The sequence below is a fragment of the Vulpes vulpes genome, chromosome 7, assembly GCF_048418805.1.
Source record: "Vulpes vulpes isolate BD-2025 chromosome 7, VulVul3, whole genome shotgun sequence".
Taxonomy (NCBI): Eukaryota; Metazoa; Chordata; class Mammalia; order Carnivora; family Canidae; genus Vulpes; species Vulpes vulpes.
In genome coordinates, this window is record NC_132786.1 from 25,224,486 (window position 1) to 25,245,441 (window position 20,956).

A 20,956-nucleotide genomic window follows, 5' to 3' on the forward strand; every position below is an offset into this window, starting at 1 on the left:
CCTGAGAACAAGACTCACACACTCTCCCAACTAAACCAGCCAGGTGCCCCTGCTTTGTTTTTAAAAGATTTTTAAGTAATACCACCTGTACTTTTTAAAAGTGAGATGGCACCTGGCATCATCACACCCTGTGGTCTTCACATCAGCTAGCATATTTATATAGTAAGTAGAAAGTATATAGAACACTCATCTCAGATAAGCTCCATGGACAGCTCTATGAACTTACAAACTTGAAGTGATAACAAATATACTCTAAACTAGGAAGGAGTAGACAGCTGAGTTTAAATTCTGCCTGTGACCTTGGGTCTGTCCTCAGTCCCTCCCACTCTATGTGCTGTCTGAAAGTGATCACGAGGGCCTGAGACTAAGTGAGCCATATAGGTAGAGCCCCTAGAAGGTGCTTAGCAAATGTATGCTACCATTTAAGTCTCAGGCTGTAAAGCCAGCCACTGGGAGCCAGAGAACACCCTCCATGTTCCAGGTTCAAATTCAGCCTGAAATTTCATCAAAAGAAAGAGGCAAAGTGCTGACAGTCTATATTGTCAAGAAGCTCTTTCCAAGAGGAGAAAGTCCTGTAACACTAAGGGCTTGCAGATGGCCTCAGTGGTGGTAACACATGCCTGGGGTTGGAAATTAAGTATTCTCAATAGGTAGAAGCTAAGAGTCTTCATGGGGCTGGCCTTTATTAGAAATACCAATGGTATCAGGCCTTTGAGGGAAAATTGAGAAAGCAATGATTTAACTTCACACTGAACACCAATGGGTTTAAAAAAGAAAAAAGGCAATCAAATAATTTCAAATTTATTTTATAAAACATTTTGTTAATGCCTATATTTGAATAGTTAGGCAGTACTAGTATGTGATTTTGATAATGTGGGAGGGCTAGTTTTGATAACCCAGCAATGTAGGAGCTAAATATCATGTAAAGCAATTAAAAAATCCTGACACAAGGTCAGAAATATTTCCTAAGAGTTAGAGAATGAGAAGTAACTGAGGAAAGCTGCTGTAGATTGGAGCTTCTGCAGCAGCAGCAGCAGCTCACAGGACCATCTTCCACTAAAGAAATGCCTAAAACAAAGTCATTTTATAAAAACATGGCAGAGAATGGTTGCCATATGCATCAGTGGTCTCATTTTGACTTTTAAAATGCCTTTAACAGGAACAAGCTAAGAGTGAGGAGCCCGTCCATGGTTACCATTTCCTGCCTCTGTGACTCTCCACAGCGCAGCAAAGCCTTCAGGGTCTGGGTCTTTATTTCCCTGGCTATAAAATGGGACAGAACACCTAGTCTTCAAGTTTTGCCCCACCCTTCTTTTCTTTTAATAAGAATAAACTGAAAATGCACGTGGAAATAGAAATGGAAATTTTTCAAAAATGCAAAGCACTACCACTATTAGATCCAAAGGCTAAAGAATTTTAAGGACCTCACTATTTATTGAATTAAGTCAGTCTGGAAAGAATAACTTTCTAGACTGATGACTAAGCCATTGGTGACCTTCTCTGACCTCAAAGCAAGGAAGAATAACTGTCAGCTAAAAGCACCAACAGTACTGAGAATCAAGGCCCCAGGAAACAGACATAATGAGATCAGAATCAGCTTCCCAGAGAAGGGTTAGAAATGTTCAATTATCCACTCCTGGAAATTCTGTAAGTTCCTTAAAAGAAGCTGAATCCCAAACCCAATATGCTTTTTTCTCCCGTAGAAGCTCTGGGTAAAAAGTGAGGGAGAAGGTAAATTTCCAGGGTGACAGGTGGACTTCTGTCTTCACTGACTATCCGTGAGGCCACGGCTTGCACTTTAGGGAAAGCCAAGTTCTGACACTCCTGTGTTTTGTCAGGAGGAAAAAGTAGATTTAAGGAAGTTTTTTGAAAGCTTGCAAAAAAAATATTTACATCTCACACTGAGATGAACCACTGTGGCTTCTTCATGACTCACCAGGTTTGTTCATCTCATCATCAGATGCAGTCACCAAAGTTGGCTACAGCAGTGTTACTTTTACAAAACAAGCACAAAAGAAACACATGGACAGTAACTGAAATCATGCAAGAAAGTTTAAAAAGCATGCCACACCATTCCACCAGAGCGTTGATGGCATTAGAAGTTCCAGCCCACATTCTAGCAGTCTCCATCAAAACAAAAGGAAGAAAGAACACTGAAGAACTCACAAATAGTGCTCTATAGACTGAGGTAGTATTTTCACAAAACACTAGTCCCGACGCTCGCCTCTCTTTTAAGTAGCCACACCCAAAGTTTCCCTCGTAGATACTCTTAGGAGAGTAGAAACAGGAGGAGAAAGCAAAGAACGGTGGATTGCGGTCAATGAACGCACAGGAAGCCGTAATAAACAGGAGTGCAACGGCAGAGTCAAAGCATCCCACAGAAACGCAGGAGGACCGGTGGGCAAATGCTCCCATTTAAAACAAACACCCAACAGGGCAGCGGTTTCACAAAGATCCTTTGCCTCTGACACCCAGAGCATACTTCATGCACACAGTGCCATCTTAATAGATTAATAAATTCACTTTTGCTTTTGTTTTGCTTACGTGATGTTATTCAAATTTCAATTTAACGTGACAAAATATACAGTTTGAAAGAGGCCTAATTCTTTCTTGCCAATTAACTACTACTATTCTTTGTATCCTAAAATATACAACAAATTCACTTCCATCAGGCATTATAAAAGACTTTATAACAAACATTACTATGATTATAAACAAAGTTCTGCTGTATGAGAAATTCTGTAGGAAGGTTAAATTAAATAACAACTTTCCCCAAATTGAAATTATAACAGAAAAAGTCACAGAGTTCTAACTGGAAGACAGGCCAAAAGGTTAAGTAACACTTTAAGAAAAAATAAGGATTTGCAAAGTTAAAATCAGTCAATCTGTACTCTTCACTGAAAGAGTACAGTCATATAATTACACACAGTGCTCAATTACATCTTCTTGGTATTAAAAAAATGATCATTTTTAACATTTTGTTAAAAACTTTAAAACAAAGAGATGCACCAAGTACATTTATTTCTTTTTGAGCTAAATGTAAGTAAAACACAATTTTAAAACCTTGAAAGGTGCTAAGTGAAACTAGGGCATTTCATGAGATAAAGGAGATAATTAGCTGTGTGAGGTGAGGTAGAAACAGCCCAACATGACACTCAGATGCAAACCATGAAGGGCAGTGAACACACTGTTTTCTTGTCTGTCTCCACCAAGTAGATGCCAACAAGGGGAGCACAAGGGGAGATTACATGCAAATGCACCTGGACGGGTGAGAATTTATTATAATTTTGGGAGAAAAACAACCTGTACCTTATGGCTATAGTCTATGGTCTTTCTTTCACCAAATTTCACAAAACTAGTGGTTGACACAATGAAATAAAGAATGGCCATCTCTTGAATAAGTGAACTGGCACTCAGGAGAAATGATCAAAACAATATGTTTATATAACGGTCACACTATCCTAAATAGTGAGTTTAATGTATGGTGCTCCTAGTGAGAATGGTGAAAATTAACAAGACAGGAAACAACAAATGTTGGAGAGGATGTGGAGAAAGGGGAACCCTCTTGCACTGTTGGTGGGAATGTGAACTGGTACAGCCACTCTGGAAAATTCTGTGGAGATTTCTCCGAGAGTTACAAATAGAGCTACCCTATGACCCAGCAATTGCACTGCTGGGGATTTACCCCAAAGATATAGATGCAGTGAAAAACCAAGACACCTGCATCCCAAAGTTCATAGAAGCAATGTCCACAATAGGCAAACTGTGGAAGGAGCCTCGGTGTCCATCAAAAGATGAATGGATAAAGATGTGGTCTATGTATACAATGGAATATTACTCAGCCATTAGAAATGACAAATACCCACCATTTGCTTTGACATGGATGAAACTGGAGGGTATTATGCTGAGTGAAATAAGTCAATCAGAGAAGGACAAACATTATATGGTCTCATTCATTTGAGGGAATATAAAAATTAGTGAAAGGGAATAAAAGGGAAAGGAGAAAATGAGTGAAAATATCAGTGAGGGTGACAAAATATGAGAGACACCTAACTCTGGGAAATGAACAAGGGGTAGTGGAAAGGGAGGTGGGCGGGGGGTTGGGGTGACTGGGTGGCGGGCACTGAGTGGGGCACTTGGCAGGATGAACACTGGGTGTTATGCTATATGTTGGCAAACTGAACTCTAATAAAAAAAAAAAAGTATGGTGCTCACGTGAATGAAAATAGTATGATTTTTCTTCCCCACAGTCATTACCTTCAAAAGCTGTACTTCACAGTTTTTTCTAAGAGCAAAACAGTTATGATGCAAATGAGTAGGGGCACTTGCTCTGAGCTCCAGGAGCTGAGTGTGACAGATAACCAGGACAGTGTGCACCAGCGGGGAACACCAGAGGCTGCACTCCGCGGCCCTGCTCTTCCAGGCTGCCTGTCTGTCATCCTGCCAGGCTACAGCCAGGATGGACTCTGGGCTTGTAGGCAGAGCTGCTTCATTTTACTTTCATGACAATTAGAGACAGCTTCCATCTTTAGGTAACTCTATTTTAATAATTAGTGAGTTTCTACAGAATATCTTCTCCTCTAACTACGAGGAACATTCCTTTCCTATGTGACGGAGATGTCTTCATAAAACATGTCAGAGTAAAAATAATTCTGAACATCCGGATAAATCAGTAAAGTGTATAGACATAAATTATAGTCGTGAAGCAAATACACACTGATCCCTTCCCTTTGGTGCTCTCCAGGTGGGAGTGAAGTGAAAACACAGGAATAGTAACAGGTGACACAGTGTGGCTGAATGCAGCAACATCTGCTACCAGGAAAGGAGCACCCAAGGGAGCTCCCATGGCATTACCTACCGGAAGGTTCCTTGCTGAATCCAAATACAAGATCAGCAATGAAGAGGAAAGACCATCATTGGCTTGGTCTTTGTCAGCCCTGATGTCTGTTAGCACCTATGAGGAAAGGACAAGAAGCCTCAGCAGGTGTATTTCCATAAGATTTTAGACTATTTCTACCTGATTATGTCTGCAATGCTCAAGAAAATAAGAGGGGTGGGGAAATAAATCATCCAATACATGCAACACAAAGAGAATGAACACAATAAATATACTTTTAATGACAAGAATCTGTATGAATCAACTAAAGAAAGCAAGATAATCTGTGGCTCTCCACAGCCTCCATAATATATCAAGCACAAAGCATGAAGATCTCATAAAACAGGTGGGAATGACCTGTAAATCTGTCTTTCAAAAAAAATTCCATTATCTTTATCCCTGACATGACTGTAGTGACTTACAGCACAGTAATCAAAATTACTGCTGTTATTTTTTAAGCCAGTAGCAAAATACCCTGAAGAAACTACTCTTAGCTATGAAGGGTGGTGGTTGTCATGGGAAACACATCACAGCACCTTGTCAAGGTTTGAAGCATTTGGCATTAACGTGAGCCACTCCAGCTTCAAGTGTAGCTTTCCTCTGGGGACCTCGTCCAGGGCGAACCACTGCGGAGAGAATGCAAACGTTCACACAAGTACTCCTGAGTCAATCTTTCCAGTCAAGCAGCTTCCACAAACATCAAGAGCTTCTCACATGAGGCACGGACAGTTGGGGATTAGTACTCAAGGACCAAGGCCTACCATAGTTCACTTTGTGTCCTTCCAATGAGCCAATGGCCCCAGAGGACACAGCAGCAGCAGGCTGGAACCAGCCCAGGACAGCCTGCTGGCTGGGGGCCGTGCTCAATGCTTCACTTACATGAAGGGAACCACTGTAGAGTAAATACTATTTTCATCCCTAATTTATACACAAGATTCAAATGTCCTCTAGTACAGTCCAGTATTATCAGGCTTCCATGCATAGATTTAATAGAATTTATGGGCCAGGAGATAATAGAACACTGATCCCAAATACTGAATTTCATTATCAAAAAAGTTCACATGCTTGTTTTTAACGACCACTATACTACTTAATAAAATAGCACACGACTATTTCAGCTTAAAAACCACAAAGCAATTAATCAAAGATAGTCCCCAAATCTCAGTGTTGAGAGATTGCCCTGAGTGCAGAGGAAGGAAAATGTGTTACTCTGAAAGCAGTGGACCTCAACACTTACTTGGTTAATCACGCCCTACTTATCCCAATTATATCCATCTTTTAGAAGCCACCTCAAAATTTTCTTTTTTAAGAATATTTTTTATTCTGATAGCAATATCTTGAAGTAGTGTCTGCTTACTGTCAATTCTCACTGTATTTATAGGCAGCTTTCACGTGACCATTTCTCACCAACTGCACTGTGCTAGCTGTTATTAACTCTAGCTTTCTTTAAAAAGCCCACTTTTAGGGGGCTTCTCATAGCCTCTATCCTGACTCCCAAAGGAAGCACACGCCTGCCTGAAATAGTAGGTCTGTGCTTGTACTCTTATGAATTTCTAGCACATGGGGGGGCACTCAGTACATACTATCTGATTGAGCTGTTGAACTTATTTCTCTTCACTTTGTTTTTACTAAAAGGCCTAAGTTCTCAGAACATTGTGTGGGGGCAGCAGGTCTATCAATGCTCAGGAAATAGAATAATACTCAAAGAAAACTTACTTCATCTAAAAGGCGCTCCTTTTCAACTTCAATAAGATCAATCATAAGACTATAGAAATAACAACACAACAACTTTAGAACATAGAAACACACTTCTTACAACTGAAATAACCTTAAACATTTGTCTACAAAAAGTGCTCCGGAAATGCATCAAAATGCTACAGTTTATCAAGAAAAAACTTCTTCCAGCTCTTCATGCTTATCCTAAAACTATGAAAAGAAGTAAGGAAACAAGCCAGGGTGAGTCTCTGGGAGGTGAAGACCCTCAGTTTGGCAAAGCCAGGATCAGGTGTAAAAACTGCGGTCCGCCCCAAAATGTAGCTATTTACAATGTGCCAAAAATGTCTGCAAGCCCCTCAGCGCTGCCATTCGTCGTCACTGCAGGGCAGTCACTGGGGCCGCCTTCCCATCCTCGCTCCATAGCCCTGGACCATCGGGTCTCTGGAGCCCCACAGGGGCCTCTGGCTCCACTGAGAGCCCCTTCCATTTCCCCTAAGAATCCTGCTCTACCGCAAAGCCTGGAGCTCCCCCTGCAGAAGTGGGAGATGAGGATGGGACGATGGCATTCCATCTGCTCTAGCACCTGCCCCTACACCAGGTGAGCCCACCCACCTCTTTCCTGAGCTATCGCCACAACCCCCAGTCTCAGTCCCTGGTCCTCTGGGCCACACAGTGGCTTTATTAGAAAGTACATTTGATCTGTCACTGCCCTGCTTATAAGCTTTCGGTCACTCCTTGTTAAACCTCTTCATGAATGAACTCTGAAGTCATTAGCACAGGCTATTCTTGAAGAGGCCAAACCTGTCCAATGTCATCTATCCTTTTTTCTTTTTGCTACAAGAAATTCAGTTAAGTAATAAAGATCAGGGTTAGATATATTTTTTAAAATCTCTTTTTTAGCTGTAGTGGTTATTCTAAGTAAGCAAGTCAAATTTATTTTTCCAATGTGTAGGCACGGTATAAATTACTATCCCTCCTGCTCCCTAAATAACTCAACAAATGGAAAAAGTTTAAAAACTCGTTTCTTCAATCTAGAGTGAAGCTGCCAGCATGGTGTGAGAGCTGGAGAGCCTCATAGGCATCAGGGCCACACTCCACATGTGGCTTATGAGCACTTCAATGGGGGCAGTACAACTATAAAAGTGAATTTAAAATTCTATTTACTTGATTAATTTAAATAGCAACATGTGGCCAGTAGCTGCTGTGACAGACACAGATCTAGAATTTTTCCTTCTTGTCCTTAAATGTAAGATGTTTTAGGAATAAAACATACTTGAAGAACTTTAAGGTGAAACAAATATTTTACCTAAGAGCCACGTAAAAATACATGCAACACATACATAGGCCTATTTTTTGAAGCAGTATTAGTTTTATGTGTGATCACTCAGAAGAAAGGTACCCTGTGTTGTCCTTCCCCAAGGGTTTACCTTCCTAGGAAGTCATCCTTGTCTGGGTCTTCATCAAAGAGCTCAATCTCTAATTCCTGTCCAGGATGTTCATAGACTAAAGCCTGAAAAAATAATGAGTAGTTATCTCACATTGTTACTAACGTTGGCAGCAGCTGATGATGATAGTTAACAGCACGGTGTATTTCTCTCTCATGCAAGTAGTTGTAAAGCACTTTCACATCATCGTCAAACCAACATGGGAAATCATGATGAAATATGTGCTCACATAGTAACATTCTACTGTTTCCAGTTTTCTGGGATTGCGTCTCCACTGCTCCGAAATGAAGTCCCAAGGCAGCACCCACGAGTGGTACAGGCTTGGCACATCTCTGTAGTCCTAAAGCAGCTCTGGTCAAGTGCTGCTCCTGGGGTAGCTACAAGTGGTGCTCCATTTACCACCACTTAGAGAGTAAGACATCTAGCAATAAACAGAATCAGGAAGATGGGGAGCTGCTGAAGTATAAAGTGGATAACTGTTCTGGGAAAAATTTTGCAAAAAAAAAAAGCATAATGAGGTGGTAATTCCACTTTGAGAGACTGATCTGGAGAAAAGTGGTCAAGTGAAGAACACTACCTTCACGTCGCATTGGTAACAGCAGTGGTTCCAATGCTGACATGGACAGCCAGGATCTCTTTGGGTAAAGAAATGATGGGATCTACTCAGTGAATGGCAATGACAGGTCAGGTCCATCTCTATGTACTGACACAGAGATGTCTACATGTATTAAATGAGAATTTACAAAACATAATCTCATGTTTGTAAATGGTTACATATGTTAACAACCACAGAAATCATTTTGTCAATTATTTACTGTGACAGTTTAATGCAATTAAAGTTTAAAATTTGTGTTGTTTATGTGTTAGCACAACAAGAACGTTGTAAGGTAGGGACAGAGGTACAATACTTTAAAGATGGGAAGTTAAAGCAAAAATGATTTGTTACCCTCTAAACCAACCACACTCCTGTGTCACAGAAGTGGAATCAGAACGTGCGGAGAAGCTAACTGATGCCACTGGACATATCTTACCTCATATACCTCATTCCACTTTGGACTGAGGCTCTCTTTGATGACCTTGCTTTGGAAGATTTGGTTGCCAACTCGAATAATTCCATATGGGTCTGACTTTCCCTTGACGAGTCCCTTAAGATAAGTATCTTTCCCTTGAAGATCCTGAGCTTCAATAAAATGTATCCTTAGAACACCCTGAAAAGGAGAAGAATGTGTGGATGGTTTGCTGGGTCATCTGACAGACGTGGAACAATGACTGCATGCTCACAGAACAGAGAGGGAATGAAACAAAGACCCTTTTCCTGCTCAGGGAGCAATAAGGTAAATGTGCAATGTGTCAGGTGGCAGTGCTGAGGGAGACGAAGCAGGGTGAGATGACAGTGTTCGAGTAATAGGATCCTGAGTTGGGAGGCCAGACCAGGGAGGGGGGTGAGGTGTGAGCCTCCTGGGGAGATTTCTGGCAGGGCCCAGGGGAGTGTGTGCTCCAGGAGCCTGAGCTGCAGAGCCCCAAGGCTCACCCAACAGCCATCCATTTCAATAAGACAGTCACTGAGAACCACCACTACAGGAAGTCTCAGGTGTTACTAAGCCCTCGACAGGCACTCATGACTTCAATTTTTACAACAATCCCATGAAAAACAATTGACCTTGGAACAAAACAGGTTTGAACTGCACAGATCCACTTACACATGGATTTTTTTTGATACACAATTATAAATTTTCTCTCCCTTATAGCTTTTTTTTTTTTTTTTTTTTTTTTTAATGATAGTCACAGAGAGAGAGACAGAGAGAGGCAGAGACATAGGCAGAGGGAGAAGCAGGCTCCATGCACCGGGAGCCCGATGTGGGATTCGATCCCGGGTCTCCAGGATCACGCCCTGGGCCAAAGGCAGGCGCCAAACCACTGCGCCACCCAGGGATCCCCCCCTTATAGCTTTAATAACATTTTTTCTCTAGCTGACATTATAATACAGAATAGTACATAATATACAAAACATGCGTTGTTTCTGTCATTGGTATGGCTTCTAGCCAAAACTAGGCTATTACCACTTAAGTTCTGGGAGAATCGAAAGTTATATGCAGATTTTCTGCTGCTCAGGGTGTCAGTGGCCCAACCCGTGTTATTCAAGGGGCAACTGTACTGTTGTAATATTTATTTTACAGATAGGAAACTAAAACTTTGAAATACATACTATACTACTCATGGAGTTTTGTTTTTTTTTTTAAGATTTTATGTATTCATGAGAGACACAGAGAGAGAGAGAGAGACATAGGCAGAGAGAGAAGCAGGCTCCCCACCAGGACTGGGATCATGCCCTGAGCTAAAGGCTGACGCTCAACTGCTGAGCCACCCACGCGTCCCTACTCATGGAGTTTAAAGCAAAATTTTCTTTTCCTAAAATGTTTAATTGGTAAAATAAAAAATATTTACTCACACTTCTTTCAGGGCAAACAATGGCGGTAACATTAGCACAGGGCAGCACTGTCCTCCACAAACCCTTTTAAAATTACCAGGTAATAGTACTGACCCAATCAGCGAGGCAGCAGGGAAGCAGCTGGCTTCCCAGCTGCTGCCAAGGCAGGAGGAACCTCCCTCCCACCTCGGGGACAACCCAGCGGCCTCCCCAGGGACACACGGGTCTCCTCCTTTGGGTCTGCAGCAGACATGGGGCAGTGGTGCCAGAACCCCCTGCGGCCTCCTGGCTCCGGTTCCCTTTATTTTTAAGGGGAGTGGAGAGGGAGGCGGCGGGGGAAGAGAGGGAAGGAGGGGGAGACAGACAGGCAGGCAGGGAGAGGGAAAGAGAGAATCTTAAGCAGGCCTGAAGCGGGGTTTGATCCCACAACCCTGAGGATCATGACCCAAGTGGAAATCAAGGATCAGATGTTTAGCAGACTGAGCCACGCAGGCACCCCTGGGGGTTTCACTTTTAAGGGTAATGCTCTCACTAACCTGTGAGGGTTCATGCACGCCAAGCACCTTCTCTCTGACCAGTGGAAGAAATTCTGTCCCTGACTGGCAAGTTCTGTCTTTGAGGCTACGTAGTTTATGTAATTGAAGGCAACCCCAATATCTGTGACCTAATTGTGTGTGCTAAGCATCACCCCGAATTTACAGATGAAGAAACTGAGGTTCACACACGCCAAATAATATGCCCAAAAAGCAAAGCTGCTGTTAGACTCCAGGGCTGTGACTGAGATCCACGCCTTGCCTTTTCCATCCCGTCCAGGGCAGCTGTAACACCAGCACTGTCTCTGCCCTGGTGCTTATGAAATGACTCCAGAGGTAAACCATACTCTCACAGCTGAGAGAAAACAGTCATTATACAAAGTGCCCATCACTTAGACTAAGCTGTTATGTTCTGATAACACAAATAGTACGTGTTTTCTGAGGTAATTAAGCTGTCACAGTGATCTTTCATGACTTGCAGTAACATCTGCAGAATTAAATCCCTATAAGCACCTTGGATGTTCACGGTTTGGGTTCAAGAATTGCCCTGAAGTCTCTGAGATGCACACTAGCCAACCTCCTAAGGAGTGTGATAGGACAAACTACTATATCAAGATCCTCGTGGCAAGGTCACTGTTAAGAGAATCATGAGAGGGCATCTGTGTGACTTGAGTGACTGTGTCTGCTTTCAGCACAGGTCATGATCCCAGAGTCCTGGGATCGAGTCTGGAGTTGGGCTCCCTCTGCCCTCCCCCTTGCTGGTGATTTCTCAAATAAATAAATCTAAAGAGAGAGAGAAAATCACAGGAAGTTATAATACCCAAATATGTGATAAGCTTCTTTGTGTCTATGTCTAAGTGTTAATGAGTGCTCAGGCATACTTACCTTTGGTATAGGAAACCGCAATTGAGCTATTTGAACTTCACTGACAAGAGGAACAGTGATCCGATTGGGAAGCACCAGATAGTTTGATATTATATCCAGAATGATAGTATCCGACAGACCACTATCAGGTGGGCAGTAAAAAGAACAAACCAACTATCAGGCATATCAACACTAGTTATCACACTTTTAACAGTTAACTTAGCACAAACATGATAACAACACCCCATTTACAAAGACAGAATTGTCTAATTTCTTAAAGACAATATTTAAAACAAGCAGTTCAATACTTTAGCTGCAATACGGCTACGATGACTATTATGTGGGATACATACATAGCTGAGAACATGCGGTAATATTCTGGCTACATTTCATAATATTCTAAATAATGTTTCATATATCCCTACATAACTTCATCATTGACTTAATATTGACTAAGACACATTACATTTTTTTAAGCATATTTCGAACGTCCAAAAAACTGCAAGGAATACCGTAACAAACATCTACCCTACTCATTCCATGTTTCTTACATTAAATTTCTCCCCTTATATATTCACAGCTCCCAAAGAAGTAGAATAATTTAGTTTATTCTCTCTTCACACTGTATTTGGGAACTGAATACTATCACAATTTTGAAATTCTATTTACCACTGCACAGAGAACTCAGTAACATGAATAAAATGTAGAAAATAAACATGTTTTTGGCTATTCTTTGGGGTAAATGTGAGCATTGAGGACACTCTTTCTGAAAGCACACATCAATGAAGTTTCACTGATGCAGAAGAACACTTTTAATCAGAACTGAGAAGTTTGAAGATAATCTTACTTCTTGCCCATACTTCTGAGATGTGAACACAGAGAAATACCTACTGGGACAGAGTGAAAGGCACAGTCCTGCAGTAATAACTGAACATTTACTGGAAGGTGGGTATCCAAACACAGTAACAAGATAAGAGGTCTTACCTTACTTAGGACATTTCAGTTCAAGATGGAAAAAAGACTGAAATACCCCAAACCCCACAGAAAACACTGCTCTTTTATGAAGAGATCAGTTAATTAGACATTAATACTCAAAAGAGACAGAGAGGATTTCAGCTGGCAGGTAGTCAGATATGTCCATTAAGCAGTAGTGTGAGGTGGGCCTTCAGAGCTTCAAGATCAAGCATATTCTCAGTTTAGTCATTTCCTCCCCAAAATACTGGGTTTGTTTATATTTAAAAAATTTGCTGGAACAGAAGATCCTTTGATGATGATATGCTTCAAATGCCTTGGGCCAACCACCTCACCACCACCCAGCCATACAGACTGAGGCCTAACACCCAGGAAAGCAGCAGCAGACCCATTCTGATGCCTCACTCCTGCTCACCTTTCTACCCTACTGCACATCCACCAGCCTCCTCAGAGCTGCATTAGGGCTGCAGTGCTGCTCCTAATCACTCCCAACATATAGCAGGCCCCTCTGCTGGTCCTGGCTGCTGTCATGGTCAGGAACAGCTATTGTATCTAGGCCTCTGTCTTTCAGAACTGCCTGTTCATCAATTTGTTTCTTTTCTTTTTTAAGATTTATTTATTTATTCAGAGAGAGTGAGAGAGAGGCAGAGACACAGGCAGAGGGAGAAGCAGGCTCCACGCAGGAATCCTGACGTGGGACCCGATCCCGGATCTCCAGGATCACACCCCAGGCCGCAGGCGGCGCTAAACTGCTGCGCCACCGGGGCTGCCCTTATTTCTGTTTCTACCATAATTCTCATCCCTTCCTATACCTTTAGCACGGAGTTTAGGACTCTTCACTGATAGGGGTAGCCAATTTATGGTGAAGTACAGTAATTCAGGCAGTGTTGCTACTTTATAATACCTTGGGTTATGTTTTTATTTTTCATAAAGATTTTATTTGACAGAGAGAGAGAGTGAGAGCACACAGCAGAGGGAGAGAGAGCGAGTGCACAGCAGGGGGAGCAGCAGAGGGAGAGAAGCAGGTTCTCCATGTGGGGCTCAATCACGGGACCCCAGGATCATGACCTGAGCCGAAGGCAGATGCATCACCCACTGAAACACCCATGTGCCCTGGGGTTCTGTTTTTAATCAATGAATACAGCAAATAGATGCTCATTTTGTAACCCTCAGGGCAAAATGTGTTAGGTTCAAAGTTACTGAATATTTACTCTTGTAAGATTTGCCATAGCAGTGATTGCTAGAAAATCTTTAAGTGAGAAAAGCACAGCCCAAGTTTTAAGTATATATGTATATATTATGTAACATTTATATAAATATAAAATATCTTTTATTACATAAATTTTACATAATTTTGTTTAAATTATATACATCCTATATAAATATATAATTTTATTTAAAGGGGATGTTTTTATATATACCTTTTATATCATAGCTCTGGTTCGAACTAGCGTGTATTTCCTTCCAAATGTATATATTACATTTATAATATACATGAGTATATATTTTTAATGACATATATAATTCTCTACATACTAAATATATTTTATATATGTGCATAGAAATCTATATATAAAATAGCTTGAAGCTATTACTGTATAGAGAATCTGTCATTATCATTAAATACAACTGAGTGTATATGTTTCTCTATGTGTATAGACATATATGTGCGAGTGTGTGTATATATTTGTCTTTTACTTTATTTTTAAAGATTTATTTTTGTGAGAGAAAGAGAGAGCGTGCATGAGAAAGCAGAGGGAGATGGAGAAGCAGACTCCCACTGAGCAGGAAGCCCAACATGGGGCTGGGTCCCAGGACCCTGGGATCATGACCTGAGCTAGAGTCAGACACTTAATTGACCCCCCAGGAGCCCTTTCACTGTATTTTGTATTTTTTAGTAGGCTCTATGCCCAACATGGGGCTTGAACTCAAAAACTCTAGATCAAGAGCTGCATGCTCTACCAGCTGAGCCACCCAGGTTTCTCTCTTTTAAATAAATGATTTGAGATTGACTCCCCCAGCAGCAGGCTTGTCAAAGGTAAAATATGCCCTCTGACTCACTCTCTAAGGGAACTAATATAATGCTATTTACAGGGTAGCTGCTTGACAAGCTTGCATTTATTTCAGTCCTCCCATGATGCATACAACAGGAAAGCAGAACATACACATTTAAAAAAAAAAAAGATTTATTGATTTGAGAAAGAGAAAGTCTACGGGGGGAGAGGCAGAGTCCTCAAGCAGGCTCCCTGCTGAGTACAGAGCCCGATGTAAGGCTTGATCCCTGGATCCCAAGATCATAACCCAAGCTGAATGCAAGAGTCAGCTGCCTAATCAACTGAGCCACCTCAAACATTTTCTACACTAAACAGCAGGTTTGTTGTTTTGCGGCTAATCAGCATCTGTTCTCACAGATGCAAGTAATGGTGAAAGTTCCTCCTTGGTTTCTCCTGGTGCCCCTGTTTCTCCTCGGGATGGGCATGAGACCCACACCTAATCATCAGAATCACAGGGTTTGTCCAAGGATGGGTGGACAAACAAGTCAGCTCTGAGACTTTTGCCAGAACTAGCAGAAGAAGGTTCTTTTCAGACTGAAGTTGCTAAGCATGAAGAACAGAAGGTAGAAGCTGCTAATTCACAGCAAGGGCGTGCTTAACAACAAACCCACGCAGAGAAAACCAGAGTTGGGCAGGGAGTCTTCAGGGCATCGCATGGACAACAATGCCTGCCTGTGACTGATTTCACCCAGAGAGTGCTCCAGACTGCTCAGTGACACCAGCTAGGAAGAAGCCAGTGTGACAGGAGCCCCGCAAGAGCAGGTGTGACAGTTCTGTTCACAGCTACACCATAGCACAGAAAAGTGGCTGGCTCATAGCAGGCACTCAATACCTACATGTTGGATAAATGAATAAAAAATAGTATTTATTTACTCATTTACTTTTTAAAAATGTTTATTTATTTAAGCAATCTCCACATCCAATATGGGCCTTGGACCTCAATCTCAGAGTTGCACACTCCTCCAACTGAGGCAGCCAAATACTCCCTGCTCATTTACTTTTTTTTAAAAAAGACTACTTGTGTTGGACTTGTAGCTTGCAACCAAGTATCCTAATGAATACTTCAACAATTTAAGTTGTCCTTTCTTTGTAAAGATCTTTTAAAGATGAACAGTACTTTCTATGTCCATTAAACCACAGTATCTAAGAAATATTTTTATTATTAGGACCATGCCTCATTTTATTAAAGTCCTAAATTTTCCCTGATGATGAAACAAAATAAAGCTCTTTCTAGCAGTCATTTTAGGGACCTAAACAAACACATGGGAACAGAAAAAAAACAGACTAGTTTCTGACCTAGTTTAGAAAAAAAGAAAATCCAATTAGACAAGTTATCTACTAGGAACATAGTTAACTGTAACCAATAAGTAATGTATTCCAACCTTCAAATAATATAAGAGTAAACCACAAAAGCATGTTTCCAGAATTTCCTGCTTGGCAACAACTAATAGGTTCACCGCACACAGGGACCTTCCATCAGGTGAGATGATGGTTGTGACCTGAGGAAGATTTCACTTTCCTCACAGCAGGGATGTGACCTTCATGGTCTCCTAAGTTTATTATGGGCAAATTTCCTCATGTTTTAGATGTGACATTCCAACAGAATAATGAAGAGACTCCAGTGATGTGAGGCAGAAAGTCCAGGTTTCTCAGCTCTCACAGCCAACCCTATACATTCTAGGTCTGGTACCTACATTTACCCCTCTGTGAGGAGCTGCTGGAGGCATGCAAGGCAGTAGCACAGCCTGAAAAGAATCCAAAGGGCCTGTTCTGAAACATATATTCACTTTTTTTATTATTTTTTTATAGATTAAAAATTTTTTTTCATAAATTCACTTCTGAAGTTCCATTTTTCTGGGAAAATAAGAAAAAACAAATTTAAAAATTAACTTGAAGGATATTAAAAGGCTGCCACCTTTCTCAAACACCAATGCTTGGGGCACCTGGTTAGCTTAGTTCACAATGTGACTCTTGATTTCAGGGTTCTGAGTTCAAGCATCACACTGGATGTGGAGCCTACTTAAAAAATAAAAATGAAAAGAAACAACAAAAGCTGGAAAGATGCTTCATGATGAAGGAAAAGTAAAACGAAGGGTGAGTGATGCTGTTGAACCCCCTCACTCACTCTCCTTCCAGCGTCTCAGATGCAGACAAGAGTGTGGAGCCTACCCATATCTCTTCACCTGAGTCGTACACAAGGGCCAGCCTGAGGGGCATGGATTTTGCCTGGTGCCCATTCTGTGTTTTCATGACACTAGAAACGCACATTACACCATCAACAAGCTAACCTTAGGGCATGAGATCATACTTACTTTAATCCTGGGATATCGAGAAGATTAGTCAGTCCTGTCCAGTTAATTTCTATAAGCTGTTTAAGAAAAGGGCAAAATATTAAGTTTCCAAATTATTTCCAATTATCAAATCAAATCATACAGGTTTCTTTATAAACAAAATGCATGAGTTCATAACACTGTCCTACTACACCTTTTCACTTTGTCAAATATCAAAGTCATTGTCCTTTGTTGGTGCGCAGAGTGTTCTCTCTTGTGTGTTTTTGATAGCATCTGTCCCTCTGATAAAATCAAGTAATTTATATACCTTTCATCCTATTAATGGACACTTAGAATATTTATAATTTTTATTATAAGTAATGATTCAGTTAATATCTTCTTATATACACATTCTTATAGCACATGCAAACTAGTACTCAAAAAGTAAAAGTTTTGGTCAAAGACATATATATATATATATGCATATATGTGTGTGTGTATATATATATATATTTTTTTTTTTCTTTTACAAATTTTTGTTTTGGGAGTGCCTGGGTAGCTCAGTCCATTGAGTGTCTCACTGCAGCTCAGGTCACAATCTCAGGGTCCTGGGGTCAAGCCTCACATTGGTTTCCTTGCTCAGCAGGGAGACTGTTTTTCCCTCTCCCTGCTCCACTTGTGCTCTCTCTCAAATAAATAAAAATTTTTTAAATAAATAAAAAAATTGTATTTTTTTAGAAGATATTGAGAGTGAGTGAGCATGAGTGCACATCTGTGTGTGTGTGCGGAGAGGGCAGATGGGAGTGGGAGAGAATGAACCTCAAGCAGAGTGCACTGAGCCCAAAGCCCCATGTGACGTTCAAACTGATCCCACGACCCTGAAATTAAGACCTGAGCCAAAATCAAGAGTCATATGCTTAACCAACAGAGCCACCCAGGCGTCCCAAAGATTATTTAAAAGATCTCTACACCCAACACGGGTCTCAAACTCACAGCTCGGAGATCAAGAGTCTTGCTCCACTAAACAAGCCAGCCAGGTGCCCTTACATGTTAATTTTTTTAAAAATAAATTTATTTTTTATTGGTGTTCAATTTGTCAACATACAGAATAACACCCAGTGCTCATCCCGTCAAGTGCCCACCTCAGTGCCCGCCACCCAGTCACCCCCACCCCTGCTCCCCTCCCCTTCTACCACCCCTAGTTCGTTTCCCAGAGTTAGGAGTCTTTCATGTTCTGTCTCCCTTTCTGATATTTCCCACTTATTTTTTTCTCCTTTCCCCTTTATTCCCTTTCACTATTTTTTATATTCCCCAAATGAATGAGACCATATAATTTTTTTCCTTCTCCGACTGACTTATTTCACTCAGCACAATACCCTCCAGTTCTATCCACGTCGAAGCAAATGGTGGGTATTTGTTATTTATAATGGCTGAGTAATATTCCATTGTGTACATGTTCATTTTTTTATGCTCACAGATGCTACCCAATTGCCTTAATAAACAAGATACTGTACTGATTTATATTCCCACCCTAAATGTAAAAACGTCCTTTTTTTATACTCTCACCAAAAACATATTAAAAATCAGTCCATTTGGTAGTTTAAAAATGGTACTTTATCCCTGTTTCAATTTGCATTTTCCTGGTATCAGTGGAACATATTCTATCCATTCAGTCAACATATGTATTTTATTTGCTCAATTTTCTAGTAGGTATTTGGGTATTAGAATAATTCCTATACAGTTGGCTAAGATAAGATTCTATTTATTGGATACAGATGGGTTTTATAAAAAAGCTTGATTGGAAACACTGCTTTCTTGTCAAAGTGTATATTACACATAATAAAATTACTTGTGCTTTATATTTGTAGAAAAAATGCTGAGATTGCATGATCTCAATTACCCATATAGTTACAGTAATAAAACTGCTCAAATCCCTTTGGGAAATACACAGTTATAAATAAATACAAACTAGAAGAGTCAAGATTCTTTTGGATAGACCAAAACTGGAAATTCTTTTTTAATAAGTCCTAAAAGACTTAAGATTTTTCAGAATAAGAGAAATGAAATGTAAATTTATTGCAAATATCAGTACAAACTCATATTGGTGCCCTTATGCCCCCCCATCCCCCAAGAACAGGTGTGGAAGCAATGGCAGTCTGGGACAACCAGCACTGGCCAGCCAGCACCCTAATCATGATCTCTAAATACATCTTCCAAGGGATTGTGAAGCAGCAGGTGATTCCAGGACTGGTGTGCAAACTGTTAACATAAGAGGGCTTCCTTTTATGACCCTTGTCAAAATGAGGAGATACATTTAAATGCTACCCAAGCTCAGAGAAACAACACCAGGGAGGCTAGAACAGGAGTCAGCTGCGTTTGAGAAGAGATCCAAATCCAAGAATGGAGCCCCCAGGGAAGGGGCCACTGGAGGCCTAAGGGAGGAGCTCAAGCACAGGGGAGGGAAGGAGGAAGAGTCCAGAGCCACAGAGGAGGGGTAGTGAGAAAGGAGGGAGAGCAAGCTTGTGTGTGAGCCAGTGTGTGAGAGCATGTGGGAGTGAGCACGTGTGAGAACGAGGATGAATATAAGCACACGTGAGAACAAGTGTGTGTGTACCTGAGAATGAGTGAGAGAGGTTTGGAAAGTGAGCACAAAGAGGGGGAAGCCAGGAGAGGGCAGGGAGCAAGGCAATGCTTGGGAAAAGCAGCACCCCTAGAGCCCCTGCCCCCACCTTAAGTGCACTGGGACAAATTGAAGAGACAGTGAGATGTTTCCCAACCACCCCTCTGGGCTGCTGCAGCTCTTCTAGGACAAATGGAAGCAGTAGTGTGGTTACAACTCAACTGAACAACACAAATGAATCTGTGTACTTCATGAAAACCACAGACATCCCATCTCCTCTCTGCTTTTCCATCAATGCATGGTTGGATGGACGGAGGGAGATGGACAGTTCAACTGTTTATTTCAGCACTTACGATACGCCCGGTGTTCAAGGTACATTAAGTTGTACAGTACAGACCAGAGGCTCCCACCCTTCTCCAGAGTTTTTCAATTAGTCACTTTTCACTGGTGGTAAAGGTCAAGAATGCTTTTATTTTGAAACTCCTGGGACTTCCAGCTTCCACCTAGGATGCTGAAAACTGGAAAGGCACCACTGCTGAATGCACAGGAAAACTGAGTGACAGGGCCACCTGCCCCAAACCCTTTCTTACAGGGTGGCTATGGCTACCCCAGGGCAGCTGAGAGGTTCCAGCTGGATCGTCATCACTAAAGACCAAGTACAGGTGAGCTAGAGTAAGCGCTCTGAAATCCAGACACAGGGCATCTGCAACTGCCCTGCCCTGATGGGCTGAGCAGCGAGCACGTTCTACAGAGACTACCGAGAACACTTCTAGCAGGGGTGAGGCCAGGGAGGGAACAGCTGCTGCTGGAAGGACACAAACTCCACCTTCCATGGTAAGGAAGAGAAGCCACTGGGAACAGGGACACAGAGGAGAAGGCTCACTGCAGCTGGGGGACAGGAGAAGACACCATCTCAAGCCCTGACCGTTACAGATCCTGTATTACTAGAGGTGGATGTGCAGACTCTTTCCTACATAAGACCCACCAAAGACACAAGCAAAAGGAGAAGGCAAGGTCACTTGAAAGGGCGCCAGCCATGAAGCCCAGTACAGGTCAGGGCAATGAGGAGCTCCCCGGTCCCAAATGGGGGTAGGGCAAAACTATCCAAAATAATAAAAGATACCAAATACCTGGCAGGATAAATACCCCCAAAGCTCCCAGATGACTTAATGTGTGGT

The 20,956-nt window shown here is 41.6% G+C and overlaps 1 protein-coding gene across 9 annotated transcripts in view; it reads right to left on the reverse strand.

The window, feature by feature from the left end:
• The window catches only part of ESYT2 (extended synaptotagmin 2), an 81,829-nt gene that overhangs the window by 17,834 nt on the left and 43,039 nt on the right, over positions 1-20,956 (reverse strand). For 7 of the 9 annotated variants that reach the window (XR_012002538.1, XR_012002540.1, XR_012002539.1 and 4 more), the window contains exons 7-13: positions 17,201-17,256; positions 11,884-12,004; positions 9,069-9,245; positions 8,020-8,102; positions 6,593-6,641; positions 5,413-5,502; positions 4,859-4,954 (exon numbers count right to left, since the gene is read on the reverse strand). Coding sequence is in view for 6 of the 9 variants with exons in the window: in XM_072763291.1 (XP_072619392.1) it covers positions 4,859-4,954; positions 5,413-5,502; positions 6,593-6,641; positions 8,020-8,102; positions 9,069-9,245; positions 11,884-12,004; positions 17,201-17,256 (672 nt within the window). In the remaining 3 variants the exon portion in view is untranslated. Of the gene's footprint in view, positions 1-2,166; positions 2,269-4,858; positions 4,955-5,412; positions 5,503-6,592; positions 6,642-8,019; positions 8,103-9,068; positions 9,246-11,883; positions 12,005-17,200; positions 17,257-20,956 lie in introns of all 9 variants that reach the window. The other 2 variants (XM_072763288.1, XM_025993922.2) reach the window with 1 other exon arrangement.